The following is a 15,772-nucleotide window of genomic DNA, read 5'->3' on the forward strand; positions in this document are numbered from 1 at the left end:
ACTATAAAATTTATTAAAATGAAATGTATTATATTATTATCTATGTGTATTACAGTGAGGAATAATACAATGTGTTTGCTTATTAACAGTCAAACATTATTGTATAAAAATACTTTTAAAAAGTATTTGAGTACCTATTATACAGTAAACCTAAATTTAATAAACTATTAAAAATTAGTATTAAAAATATTCTTTAAAAAATAATATTTTGATTTATTTTAAATTTACGAATTAAATATTATTTGTTTTTATCAATTAGTACGTACATTTTACTAACCGACATATATCATGTGCATTGTTGCATATACTGCATTTTTATACATTGTATAGATCAATGGTTTTAAAAAAATATGGATTTAAGTAATTATACCGCTTGTGAGTGATATTAAATCTCTCTCATTAATATTTTATATTAAAACTAGCGAAATTCCCCACCTACTCATCAATACTGATTTACATTTTTAGTATTTTCCTATATAACACAAATTCTAGAAGTTTTCAAATGACTGACTTTTTTCATTTCAATTACCATACTTACTTGATAAAAAATCAGAAAAGTAAAAATATTATTTTACATTCCATTTCCATACATTCTATAATTCAATAATTTTTACAATAGTTTTATATCACAGAATAGTGCCGTAATTATGAATTTGTATAAGGGAGTGGATAGACATTTTTTTAAACACATAATACTGAAAACTAAATAAATATAATAAATACAAAATATTATAATATAATTGGCTTTATATTACCCAGCTACATAGCATTTTTTTTAGAATATTTTGAAACATTCATATTTCAACAAATTAAGACTTAAGAACAATTTTGCAAAACGCAATTTGCTGAATTCATTATTTCGAAAGTTATTTCCTTAAAAGTTGGCGAATTTACGTATTTTTTTAAGTTAAGAATTCATTCAAAGTGGAAGGATGTTATTGATTTTAATATTGTCCGAGCGAGTGACCACGCAGGGTGTGTATGAAAACACAATATACTTCAATTAACTAAAACTTTAAAAGTTTAAAACTAAGTCTGACCTCCAAATTCTGACTTCACTGACGTATTTTCATGCTTAACTGTTATAGTGCCGTAGCAAAGATTTTTTTTCGGGTAGGGGGGCTCAAATGCTAGGGCTACTACCGAAGTTTTACAATATAGTAAGTTCGATAAGACGATACCTCAAAACTTTATTCCTTTTATTTTTAGTTTACTCATATAGATAAGAACTATAGGTTTAAACTACTATAAGTTACTTAGTATGTAATCTCGTAAAAATTTGAACATAAAATAACTATAAAATAAAACTGTCTATTATATTTTTAGATTTTTCGGTTATAAAATAACCTACTTACGTTGTAGCCTGTTTTAAATTTTCAATCTTAAGCTATAAAAATTTAACATTTTATAAACTTTTAGTAAAAAATAATATTATAATAATAATAATAATAATAGTAATATATTTTATAATTAATCGTTACAAAAAAAAAAAAAATGTTTAACATGAGAAATTAATAAGAAACTATTATATTATTAAATATGATATAAAATAATTGAAATTGTGTATGTACGAATTTATCGTAATTGGTCAAGGTTTTTGCGGAATAAATGTGTTTATGTGTTTAAGGTAATAGAGTAATAGCTTATCTGCTTATTGCATATTAGCTTCAAGCTTACCAATATAACGCCCTTATGATATATTATAATATTAATATATTATTTTATTACCTTTAAATAGCTGGTGCCTGTGTCCCGTATTCGTATTCGTATTACCTATATTACTTGTATCGCCCTTTCGTACAGTGGTTGAATACTATTATATAATCATTTTATTTTCCAATTCTCAGTTCTCAATTACTGTGCGTCTGTAACACTCTCTATGCAGACGGCAAAGTGGGTAGGTTCTATTACAGACTGTCACAGCCACGAGACGTTATTTTTATTTTTGAGTACGTATACGTTATACATCAATACGTTCGATTTTTGTACAATTATCAAAATGTTCAGTATATTCAAATTAAAAAATTCAAGTACCTAGTGCTAAGAATGAAGATGACCTAAAAAACTATGGTTTATAATAAATTTTGGTTTTGGCGGACTTTTTGCAACAACTAATTTACAGTGAATCTTATAAGGATGGTTTGGGACGCTTTGCCCCCCCCCCCCCACGTGTTATTTTACACTTTGATTTTGTAGGACTCTAGCCCTTGTAACTATTCAATCCTAGTTGTATATAACGCAATTATACGCACGACGACGACAACAGCGAGGATAGGAAAGACACATCGAAGGAATGCTGATTGTGCTGGATAGTTATGGAGAGGGGGTCTCTGTGGTTGACTCGGTTTGGTGCAAGTACCACAGAGCTTACAAAAACATGGGATAATACTTAAACTATCTTAACACTTCTGACGTCTTGATATGTGGTGGAGTGACGCTGTAGGTAGAAGTCGACCTGGAAGACCTGGGCGGCCTCTCAAACAACGTATGTACCAACGTTGCTGGTGGACTTACGCGGCAACTACTAATGGTACCGACGTTGACATTAACCGGCCGCCAAGTTTGACGGCAAGAATATTAATAGAAATAAAGTAAAGACATACGATTTCAGTGTCCTTCAAGCAAAATAATAACAGATAATAATGTGCTATAATGCAAGCGGATACAAAAATTAATAATTAGGGTCGCTTTAATAACGGACCAACGAAAAAAAGTGCAAAAACAGGCAACAGATTTGTCGATGCTGGTAGACAATACACAGCCAATAATAATAAAAATAATAGTTACATTAAAAGTGCGTTGGCCGCAGAAAATAAGCAATACAAGGTTTTAAGATCGAGAATATAAAACTATCTGAGGCAACAGGCCGACCAGTGCTCGAAATGGAAAATTTTACGAACCGGAACGCTCAAAAAATTAATATGCGGATTATGATATTATTTTAATAATTTTAATTCGTGTTTACTTTACAATACAATATAATTAGTTAAATAGATACAAATAATATGAGTAATTTCAAGATTAAAAAAGGTGGGTAAGTGGATGTTGCTCTGCTGTACAGTAGGTTACAAGTTGGTCACTGTAATGGATGGTGTTAAATTTGAAATAATTAAACAATAATTGTCTATCATAAGGAACTAGTTGTACCTGTTATATCACTGTTATCAAATTTATATAGCACTTTCAGCTGTAATTTATAGAACTGAGTTTTGTGGTTATGTACAGTGTTGTGCGAATGCGTATAAAATTAATATCGCAACTTTAGAATGATATAAATTCCAAAATAATTATTCCCGGAAATATATTTTACACCATTGTTCTTAACTAGTTGAAATACATATGTTTCAAAAACATAATGCTGGGTAATAAGTTATAAAGTGATTTTATAAAAAATATTAAATTAATTTTGTTTGTATTATAATATTATGAAGGTAAATACTTACATGGTTTATAAAAGAAAGTCTAATTTTGTTGTACACACATTTTATAAAGGTTTTGGGGGGATAAATTCACCCTCTCTCACCTTTAATTTCACCCCTGCCACAGAGAAACGGTCGGTGTAAGCAAAGGTGGTTGAAAAGTTAAAATGAGCGTTTTAAGTTCATATTTTTACAAGATTGGATATTCACTCGATTTCTCATGTAGTTTTGTAATTTAATTGTAATAAAACGAATTTCTGTAGTTTCACTGAATGTTCATATTTTGATTTTGTATACACCATAAAATGTTGACTCTTTTTGAGCTGTTTACGGACATTGTCAGTTTTAATTTTTTTTTAGTATTGTTTTTATTAATTGTTAATACAATTTTATTTATTTGGTATAAATGCGTGAAAATGTAATACAAGGCTCCTGATAAATTGTTAAAATAGGAGTTGAAAAATATTAAAAATACATAGGCACAATTTAAGTATTTATGGTTCAAATTTTAAGATAGTTTTTTCGCAGGTGTGAGAACCATGTAGGTAAATGGTTGTATAAACATATACCACACGTATATTTACACGTATAAATGCAAAAGTGGGTCACAATAAATTAAATTAAATTCGGTCAGTTCCCGACCATCCTAGTACCAGAGTATCATAGTAGTATCATAGTACCACACTTAACCAGCTATTATCTATCATAGTTAAACGTAAGTCAATGTCAGTTTAAATGTCGAAAAAAAGTGTTAGTTGGAAACTGTACTAACAGGCAATGTTGAATTTATTTTAAGTATTTTTAGTGTTTCTACAAAAGCAGCTGGAATTTTAGATTGAATTGCTGCTACAATTATTTTTTAGTTTTTGTACAAGTGAATTACAACAACCTGTGAATGTTTTTGTACTAATAAAAGAACAATAATTTATTCGTGTGTTTTCGACGAGATCGATTTTTTTGGTAAACAACGGTAGTTATTTAGTTGGTACCTAGGTATATTTTTGCTTAAGGACAAGATAGTTTTTTCGCAAGTGTGAGTACCATGTAGGTAAATGGTTGTATAAACATAATATACCACACGTATATTTACACGTATAAATGCAAAATTGAGCAACAATAAATAAAATTCTACACGGCAGATAAATATATTGTTATATATAATTATATTTCATTTTCATACATTTCAATATAATTTTTCATTATTTGGTGGTACGCTATAAGTAAGTCTCCTTTTAAATTTAATGAATGATTATTGACATTAAATATTATTTGGTTTATTTGATATTAATAAGAATATAAATAATAATCGTGCATTTATAATATTTTATGAGTATATTTTATAATATTGCTTATTAAAAATACAATCTAAAAGTATTTGAGTACCTACCTAGTATTTAATAAACTAATAAAAAATAGTATTTAAAATATTCCCCAAAAAATAATATTATAAAAATACTATGAACAAACCTAAAAATTTAACCTAACCTAGCCTAACAAAATATATTATGAAGGTTAAGTAATCTACTATAACCATATAATATCAAAAGATTTAGAACAAGATAGTCATAATACTATATAATAATATATCAAAACGGGTTCAGATACCAGCGCGGAACTAACTGTTCATTAATAAAAATCCAATCTGAAATCGAAAACGCAACGAAAAATAAACAATCCCTCGGAATGGTGAGTCTTGACATAGAAAAAGCTTACGATACTGCCTGGAGACCTCATATCATATCAAAACTCCAAAAAATTCTTTGCCAAGGTAACATGCTTAAGTTTATCACAAACTTCCTTTCCAACAGAACCTTTCAAGTCAAAGTTAACAATGTGCTGTCTGAGACGTTTGATCAACAAAACGGTGTCCCACAGGGGTCAACTTTGTCGGTTACGCTTTTTCTCATCTCTATTAACGACATTACGAAATTAATAACCAATCCCGTCAAGTGTACACTGTATGCTGACGACTTTAATATTTTTTGTCGTAGTAATGAACTTTTTACCGTGCAATCACTATTGCAAAAATCATTAAATGACCTTCACAAATGGTCTCAAAAATCTGGTTTCAAATTTTCTGCAGGCAAGTCCCAATGCATAACATTTACACGAAAAAAAAAAGAAAAGAAATTAATTCTCATCATGAACAGTAATCAAACTCCTAACCATAACACTGCTAAAGTCCTTGGAATAATTTTTGACTCAAAAAACTCATGGATCCCACACATTAAAAATATTAAAAAAAATTGCGCATCTAGTATTAACATAATGAAAATGCTAGCTCATACCAGTTGGGGGGCCTCCTTTTCCACGTTAACAACTATACACAAATCACTAATTTTATCTAAACTTGAATACAATTCGTTCCTGTTTATAAACGGCAACAAAAATGCGTTAAGAATATTAGACACAATCCATAACGCAGCAGCAAGACTGGCAACTGGAGCTTTTCGGTCCAGTCCCATTACAAGCCTACTTAATATATCCAATGTGATGCCCCTGCATATTAAACGCCAGGAAAACGTCATGATGCTGGCCATACAACTTGCTAGAAACAATATGGTATCATCTGTACAATCATGCCCGTCCATACAAGCAATTGTAGACGAAAATAATCTGAACCTCAAAGACATTATTATCTCCCAAACGCCCTTCTTTCCTCCATGGACCTCGATCTCTAATATGATAGACACAAGTCTTACCAGTCTGCCCAAAAACACAACCAGCTCACAAATTTATGTTCAAGAATTCAAAAACATCTTAGATCAGTACTCCAATTTTATAAAAATTTACACCGACGCATCCAAAACTGAAAGCAACGTGGGAATCGCTATCATATACAATGACGTAGAAGAAATAACATGCAAACTTTCAGTAGAATGCTCCATATACACCGCTGAAGCAATTGCTATTCTTAAAGCCCTTGAATATTCACTAGAAAAACAAAATAATAACTTTGTCATCCTAAGCGACTCCCTAAGCTCTATAATAAGTATTGCCGACACTCACAAACCTAATGATATATCAAAGAAGATTCAGCTTGCTATCTCTGCCCACCACGTCAAAGTAAATCTAGTAAAATTAATGTGGGTTCCAGGACACTCATCAATAAAAGGCAACGAAAAAGCTGACATGCTCGCTAAAAAAATAGCATTAACAACCCCTAACGGCATTATTACAAACATCTCTGCTCACGATGCTAAATGCACAATAAAACTCATATCAGCAAAATCCTGGCAAAACCTATGGTCCACACAGAGAACTAAACTTAATGAGATAAAGCAATCAACCCTACATTGGCCAAACAACCACCCAAATCGGAAAATAGAATCCAGCATCAATAGACTCCGAATAGGCCACACCAAACTCACTCATGGTTACCTAATGTCTCGTGAGGAACCCCCTATATGCTCATCCTGTGGCGTCAAGTTAACGATCAAACACATCATGACCGAGTGTAACACATACCGCGATGCAAGGGAACACAACCAACTTCCGGAAGACATATTTGAAAGCCTCGGACCTAACCTACCAGTCTCCAATATATTAGCCTTCCTTCAACAATCTGGTTTGCTCAAACTAATCTAATAATCTGTACATATTAAATCATATTTATATTATTTTTTATCGTTCTGTATTTTTTTTTTTTTTCTCTCTCTTTAACACATAACATGTTGTAACACTATTATACATTATATATTCCAATGGCCTTGCTGCCGAGGGTTTTGTTTTCTTAATAAAAAAAAAAAAAAAAAAATATAATATAGTATTATAATATAATGAATGTAGGTACCTACACGGTTTATAAAAGAAAGTGTAATTTTCTTGTATACTAATGTTGTTGAAAAATACAATTAACATTAGTAGTCAACCTTGACACGTGTGTACAATTTAGTATCAATTTATACGAGTATACGACCCACTCTCTTTACAGATGTAACACGACCTCGGTTGTGCATATATAAAGAGTCTTTGAAGTATGTATAGTACGCGAGGCGAAAAGTGAGCCGCGATCGTTGCGCGTCAAGCGGTCATTTTTTCTGGTTTCAGGGGTTCTACGTTTGTGTGCAATGGAAACAGCTGGCGCGCATTTTAAAAACGGCAGGTGGTAATTTATTGTACAATTGATTGTATTTTGGAGACCAATTTATTTTCTTTTAGCAGTAGGGGGTAGTGCTGCAGCTGTTGCATACCACAATATTTTGTTAAGGTTTGGTTAGTCATTCGACATTCGAGATACGAGTTTACACGTGTTTTTATTCGTTTATTATCTACGTTTGTAATCATATTTCCCGCGTTCTTACATGGTTGGTTTTTAAAGTGCGCGCTTTTAAAGTTTGAATGTTAATAGTATTTTTAATTATTTCTTTAATAATTACTCGTATACAAAAATAGTTTTAAAATGGCATATCAAGACACACATTCTCAAACGAAGAAAGTTATTTTTCATGTTTATAATTATTTCAAAACATTGGCTGGTGACAAAGGTAAGCCAGAAATTAGTAATTTTTTTCGTCAAACTCGTGAAATGACTGCTGAAGCGTGTGGCGTAAGTCTTGCTTGTGTTAAACGAGTTTGTGCTGAAGGGAAAAAAATGACTGTGGGTGAAAATCAACTAGCTGCCGAACCTTCTTCATTTAAGTCTCCAAGGAAATCTTATAAACGTGCCAAACCTATGACCAACTTAGACGATTTTGACAATGAAGTTGTCAGAAGAACAGTTCATAGTTTTTATGATAATGGTCAGTATCCAACTAGTGCAAAAATATTGAGAGCGTTGCATGAAAAAATTAATTATTCGGGTTCACAATGGTCCGTGCGACATATTTTGCGTAGTTTAAATTTCAAATACAAAAAATGTAATGATGGGCGTAAATTTCTAATGGAAAGAAATGATATTATTTGTTCTCGGGTTAAGTTTTTGAGAAAAATGAACGAGTTCAGACGTAATAACGATACAAGGCCAATAGTTTACTTAGACGAAACATGGGTAAACCAAAATCATACGCGAGGACACATATGGCAAAACTCCGACAACACCGAAGGATTAAAAGTACCTATTGGAAAGGGCGGTCGGCTTATTGTGTGTCATGCTGGGTCACCTTCATTTGGTTTTGTCAAAAATTCAAAACTGGTTTTTCGTTGCAAGTCGGGATCGCAGGCAGACTATCATTCTCAAATGAACGCCACCATTTTTCAAAAATGGTTTATAGATATGTTGGGCAATTTAGAAGAACCTTGTATAATTGTAATGGACAATGCCTCATACCATTCTACCTTAACAGAAGAATATCCTAAGGCAAATACTCGAAAGGCAGATGTACAAAAATGGTTACAAGACAAATCTGTAGACTTTTCTCCAGTAGAGACATTAAGCGAACTACGGGAAAAAGTCAAATTGACGATTCCAAAAGAAAAAAAATATAAATTGGACGAAATTGCACTTCAAATGGGCCATGAAGTGGTAAGACTTCCTCCTTACCACTGCCAATATAACCCAATCGAATTAATCTGGGCGCAAGTTAAGGGTAAAGTCGCGGAAAAAAATAACACCTTCAAAATGGCAGATATAGAAGTGTTAGTAAATAGTGCTTTAGATGCAGTCACAGCAGAAGATTGGGCAAAATGTGGCGACCACTGCGATAAAATTCAAGAAGACGATTTGGTGAAAGAAGGATTAAGAGATGAAATTTTGGAGCCTATTATAATGACAATTAATCCCGGCGACAGTTCTACTGACGAAGACGATGATGAAGACGATATGATTAATTAAAAAAAAATGTATTATAATATGTATTAATCGTGTTATTTGTATTTTATGTATTACTTGTGTTATTTGTATTTTATTTTTATTTTTTATTATAATTTATTAAAAAAATCTACATTACGTCGTTTGAAATTACTTTATAGGCGGGAAAACAGTAAGAATAGGCGGAGTAACCCTGACGAAAAATAGCCGCTTGGCGCGCGACGATCGCGGCTCACTTTTCGCCTCGCGTACTATAATACTCATATGCACAGGCGCCGTCGTACAGTAAGTATATGGTGTGTGTATACTGTCACAGTTAAAAAGTCCAGTTGTACGTTATTATATATTATACTTATACATAATCATATTGTATTATTGTCGTGTAATTATTCATTTATACTAATACTGAAGTCATTAGTCCGTCCAGCGTCACTTTCAACAATAACATTGAATTCAAATTTAACAGCCGCTTTTATAGTCACCCATTTGTTATCTAATGTACAGCAGAGTGACATCCACTTGTAATAACGTAGAAATAAGATAAATATAAATGCGACTCTTGTCGAAAGTTATATTAAAATAGTAAAATTACGTTATTACCTTCCTCCAGGTGTTCGGAGGGCTCTCGAGATCGTGTATTCGAGAATTAGATCAAATACACCGTACGATATAATTGTATGGAAAGAAGCACATAGAATGTATTAACTTCAATCAACGTAAAATATTATATTATATGCCTTACCTGATTCGCAGTTGTTTGTAGATAATATTGTAGGAATTTTAGGTTTTAGATAAAACAAAGTAATACTTCAAATACACAAATTGAATTAAAGAACGCACTGATTATTGCTCGCATAAGGAGTCCAGTTGTCGCTCGTTCAAATCGGTTTTTTAGGACTTGAGAGGTTGTTACTCTGATGGTTGGTGCTCATGCACTGGTTTAAGGGACGATGCAAGGATGCTGACCAGAGAGTGGTAGGCTGCTTTATCAAAAAGTTATCGTGAGCCAAGGAACTAGATTATTCTTTGGCGTCAGCATAAAATAAAGTCACACACATCCTACGTAATACCTTTATAAGTGCGTGCCTGTATCTTAATTGTCGTTGTTAATGGTTTTATTTGATGAGACCAATTTCTACAAACAACAGTCTGGTCGTTGTTTATTATTCTGTAAAATTTTAGTTTATAGTCTTAAGGGGATTCCATACCGTGATGTTCTGTTTTTGTCTAACACACGTGCGACATAGTATTTTAGACGTGTTTTTTACCAAACATACCAATTATTGATCTATTGAAATAACGAGCATTCTGAAAAAAAGATTTGAATTCGTCGTCAAGTCTACTTGAAATCGATTTTCAAACAATTTTAATTTTTTGATTTTAGCTTCTCCAAAAATTGAAATACAAAAATGTTTAAATACTCTTTTTTAATATGACGTTTTCTGAAATTTGGGGGATAATATCAAAAATGTGAGAAAGTCGATTTCAACGATGAATTCAAATCAGTTTACAGAATTCTTATCGCTTCAATAGATCAATTGGTATGTTTGGCAAAAAACACGTCTAAAATACTATGTCAAGCGTGTGTTAGACAAAAAAAAAAAATCACGGTATCGAACCCCCTTAAGTACTTATAAGAAGAAATCCAAAAAAATGCCAGGGGGGGCAAGCATTTTATACATCAATGTGAGTAAAAGTCTTGGTTACCACATGCACACACAGCCAGAATAACTGTTTAAAATGTATGTCATTCGAATCTAACTTATATGGAAATACTGTATGAAGTATTAACACTATATCCTATAATTTAGTTTTGGGTTGGAAAAAAATCAAGTACGCTAGCGTTGTATAAACAAATTAACATTTTTTTAACTTAATAAAAAGTTAACAAAAAGTTTGTATTAACTTAACTGAGTTAACCTATAGTTAAATTAACTTTTAACTTTTAACTTTTTGTTGTTGATGCATATTAACTTACCTTAACTGAGTTAAAAAAAATCGTTAACTTGCCCAGCCTTGTAAGAATGTAAGATTACTGTTCGATTAGTGTGGAAACTATGCAAATAGCATTGAATGTATGCTTTCGGGGGTGGATTAGGGAATTATTTCGACATAGTAATTATTGTCAATATATTGGCACACAGTCGTACAGATGATTTATGATTAATATTTTTTAAATACTAATATATAAATAATTTAAATTCCACTGTCAAAATCCTCAAACAAAGCTTTATTGATATTAAAAAGAGGAAATGTTTGATAAAAAAAAAACCAATAATATGTCGGCCAATAAAATGTAGGAACTAATAATTGATAAAAGCAAACAGTATTAAATACTTAAATTAAAAATACATAAGAAAAATTATATTTTGGGGAATATTTTAAATATTATTTTTAAACAGTTTATTAAATACTAAGTAGCTACTCAAATACTTTTTGAAAGTATTTTTAATAAAATTGTGTTAGTGCTCACTGTAATACACATTAAACATTTCATTTTCATAAATTTTATAGTTCAATAATTTTTACAAAAAAATGTGCTATTAGTACCGCTCATTTCCCTATCATTCTTAAATCGTTAAAATACGTAAATTCGCCAACTTTTGAAGGAAATAACTTTCAAAATAATGATTTCAGCCAATTGTTTTTTGCACAATCCCTTGGTTGCCTGACACATCACTCCCGCGTAGACATCAAATCGTACTCAACAGAATACGAATTGGCCATACACGTTACACTCATGAACATCTAATGAGCAAAAAGGATCAACCAATATGCACCTCATGCAACACCGTGACCACTGTCAAACACCTTCTAACAGAATGCCTCCTCACAAAAGACACCAGAGACAAACTCATGCTCCAAAGCAACCTTTGTGAAATACTAGCACCAAACACGGAAAGAACTCCTAGAACTTCTCAAAGAAACAAACCTTCTGCAAAAAATATAACACAAATTCTAACATACCACATACAATTCACATTTTTATATATTATTAGTATCATATTAATTATCTTATATACGTTTTTTTTTTTCTTTTTCTTTTTTTTTTATTTTTCTCTTCTGTATGCTCTAGTATCATTAAGTAAGCTATAATTAAACTGTAACATGTATATCTTAAACGCCAATAACCCTGGCAGTTGAGGCGTATTTCTAAATAAAAAAAAAAAAAAAAAAATTTATTTAGTATTTAGTATTATGTGTTTAAAAAAAAATTTCTCTCCACTCCCTTATACAAATTCATAATTACGCCACTATTCTGTGATATAAAACTAAACAATAAATCTTGACTGACTAGATTATGTATTAAAAAAAAAAAAAACAATATTTACTTCATCAAAATATTATTTATTTACAGTGTAATTAGTATTATGACTAATGACATTCTTGTTTTAACGTACCTATGTAGTGAAGCATAAAAATACGATGGTGAAGTCAGAATTTGGAGATCAGACTTAGTTTTAACGTTTTAGCTCATTGAATTATATAGTATTATCATACACACCAGGCATATAGTTTTTTTTAAATTATTGAATTATAAAATGTATGAAAATGAAATATATTCGTACAATGCCCATAATTTATGTCGGTTAGTAAAATATAGTATTACTAACCACTGTGTGACGGGGAGTTATAAGACCATTCCCTTGGGGGTTTTTACACCTTTAGCCATATGTCGCGAGGGCGGCTCCTTCACGCCTTTGGGTGACGCGGAAACATCCCTCCGACGGGTTACGTCAGGGCGCCCTGGCGCCAGGCTGACGGTCCCCCGCCGGCTGCTCTCGTTTGAGATAGATCGGTGGGTTTCGTATAACCGCGTCGGCGAGCGCTGGATTCGACCCAGTCAAATAGCTCCCCTTCTACTAAGGTGCTACTCCCGACAGCCCCGCGAGGTCATCCACATATGTCGCGAACGCGCGGCCGGCGAGCGCGAGCACGCGAGGTACACGCGCGCGTCGGCCGGACGCACGCCACACAGCTTGACGGGCACTGTTACCGTTCGGGCGTTAGCTAGGTCGGGTTTTCAGTGGGGCCGTCCTCGTCGCCCACGGAATGAGATTGAAGGATCCGTTATCCAGAGTACTCACAACGACTCTTTTCCCACTAGCATCGACACCGGGGCAGTTCTTACGCTGACGCGATGCGACCTTTTTTGAGTGGTACGGTCTTCTTTTGCCGGGTGCCGTGTCCGTACCGAATGCTCGGGTTTGAGTGCTTGACGGTGGGTGTCCCCCAGCCGGACTTCCACCTTGCACGTGTTCGCACACGAGTTGGTCGGGCCCGTGTGCTCTCAGTCAGGTTCGTGCTAGAAGCACCAGCGCGCTGACGGAGGTCCGCGTATGCTTCCCTCGTCATGCTCTGGCGCTTCTCGCCCAAGCCCACTGGTTTGTCGCAGGTGGTATAATTCCCCCACTTGGGTAGATGGTTCCCGTGCGGAAAAGTAAGGTGTAGTGTTTGAAACAACAGAAAATAGTTTAAATAGTAATTGTGAAACATGTTGAACCTCTGCAAGTACCTAAGTAATTAATCCTATAAATATTAGTAACTACTACCTAGGTTCCTAACTTGTAATAATTTTAATTATTTTTATTGAAAACTGTCACAAATCAACCTATTTGACCATGCATTGTACAAATTATAGCAGCAAACTATCTTTCTCAGCATAACAATGCGTAAAAACTCGATTGTATACCTAAGTTTACTCAGACGGCACAACAAGCAAAAATAATGTTTTCAGGGGTAAATCACACACGAATAAAAAATTGTTGTTTTATTAGTACAAAAACACTCACATACAACTAAAGAAGTACAAGGCGACAACAAGTGATAAGGACATGAATAAAAATTGTCCACTCAAATATAACCCACGTCCACTTAATGATAAGAGAACCGAGACCAACCTGCGAACTCTGAAACAATTCCATTATATTCATAAAACACGTTCTCCTAGAATGCCCAATTCTAACTGAAGAAAGAAAAATTATTCCATATATAACATAAAGATATTTTAAGTATAGAACATTTTAACTGTTTCATCATATTCCTTAAAATAACCAATCTATACAATAGAATTTAAATAGTTACTAAAAATATGTTTTATTATTACTTAAACTGTAAAAAGAAATGAGATTGCAAACATTTTAAATGTTTAATTTATTACTTAAAATATATCATTATTTTCATTTTAATTCTGTCTCTAATCAGTCGTAAATAATCTCACCAAATTTAAATATATTAAAATGATGAGAACCATTGGTATATAGTATATATAATATAATATTATGTTAGTTTATACACCAGTCGAACAGTAAATATTACATTCTTACACAGACTGTTAATCTGTGGAATAAAATTATATATTTTTAATAAACTATGAAAAATATTCTCCAAAAATAATTTTTCTTATGTATTTCAAATTTAAGTTTTAAATACTATTTATTTTCACGACTAGTATGTACCTAGATTTTAATAACTTTTATATTATGGGTTTTTTTTACTATCGAAAATCCACCCCAATCCGCCTTTGAAAGCATGTATCAAATCCTACATACAAACACCGACCGTTTATCTTTGGCACGGGTGAAATTAAGGGTGGGTGAGGGTGAATAGATCCCACCAGAACCTTTATAACATTTATTGAGAGTAACGCTGGACGGTCGGACGGACTAATGACTTCAGTATTAGTATAAATGAATAATAACACGACAATATGATTATGTATAAGTATAATATATAATAACGTACAACTGGACTATTTAACTGTGACAGTTGACACACACCGTATACGCACTATACGACGGTGTCTGTACAAATGAGTACTACATACTTCAAAGGCTCTATATATATGCACAACCGAGGTCGTGTTACATCCGTAAAGATGGGTCGTATACTCGTATAAATTGATACTAAATTATACACACGTGTCAAGGTTGACTGCTAATGTCAATTGTATTTTTCAACAACATTTGTATACAAGAAAATTAGACTTTCTTTTATAAACCGTACATTCATTATATTATAATACTATATTATATTATTATATAGTATTATGACTATCTTGTTCTAAATCTTTTGAGATTATATGGTTTTAGTAGATTACTTAACCTTCATAATATATTTTGTTAGGCTAGGTTAGGTTAAATTTTTAGGTTTGTTCATTGTATTTTTATAAAATTATTTTTTGGGGAATATTTTAAATACTATTTTTTATTAGTTTATTAAATACTAGGTAGGTACTCAAATACTTTTTGATTGTATTTTTAATAAGCAATATTATAAAATATACTCATAAAATATTATAAATGCACGATTATTATTTATATTCTTATTAATATCAAATAAACCAAATAATATTTAATGTCAATAATCATTCATTAAATTTAAAAGGAGACTTACTTATAGCGTACCACCAAATAATGAAAAATTATATTGAAATGTATGAAAATGAAATATAATTATATATAACAATATATTTATCTGCCGTGTAGAATTTTATTTATTGTTGCTCAATTTTGCATTTATACGTGTAAATATACGTGTGGTATATTATGTTTATACAACCATTTACCTACATGGTACTCACACTTGCGAAAAAACTGTCTTC

At 32.1% G+C, this 15,772-nt stretch overlaps 2 protein-coding genes across 2 annotated transcripts; both read left to right on the forward strand.

The window, feature by feature from the left end:
• The first annotated feature begins 5,102 nt into the window (after window positions 1–5,102).
• LOC132947930 (uncharacterized) lies at window positions 5,103–7,007 on the forward strand. Its single transcript, XM_061018224.1, has one exon. The coding sequence runs from the start codon at window positions 5,103–5,105 to the stop codon at window positions 7,005–7,007; it is 1,905 nt and encodes a 634-aa protein (XP_060874207.1).
• Window positions 7,008–7,821: 814 nt separating this feature from the next.
• On the forward strand, window positions 7,822–9,192 carry LOC132948025 (uncharacterized). The gene has a single exon (XM_061018313.1). It carries the CDS (start codon window positions 7,822–7,824, stop codon window positions 9,190–9,192), a length of 1,371 nt encoding a protein of 456 aa, XP_060874296.1.
• Window positions 9,193–15,772: the final 6,580 nt, after the last annotated feature.

The sequence above is a fragment of the Metopolophium dirhodum genome, chromosome 1 (genome assembly GCF_019925205.1).
Source record: "Metopolophium dirhodum isolate CAU chromosome 1, ASM1992520v1, whole genome shotgun sequence".
NCBI classification, from domain to species: domain Eukaryota; kingdom Metazoa; phylum Arthropoda; class Insecta; order Hemiptera; family Aphididae; genus Metopolophium; species Metopolophium dirhodum.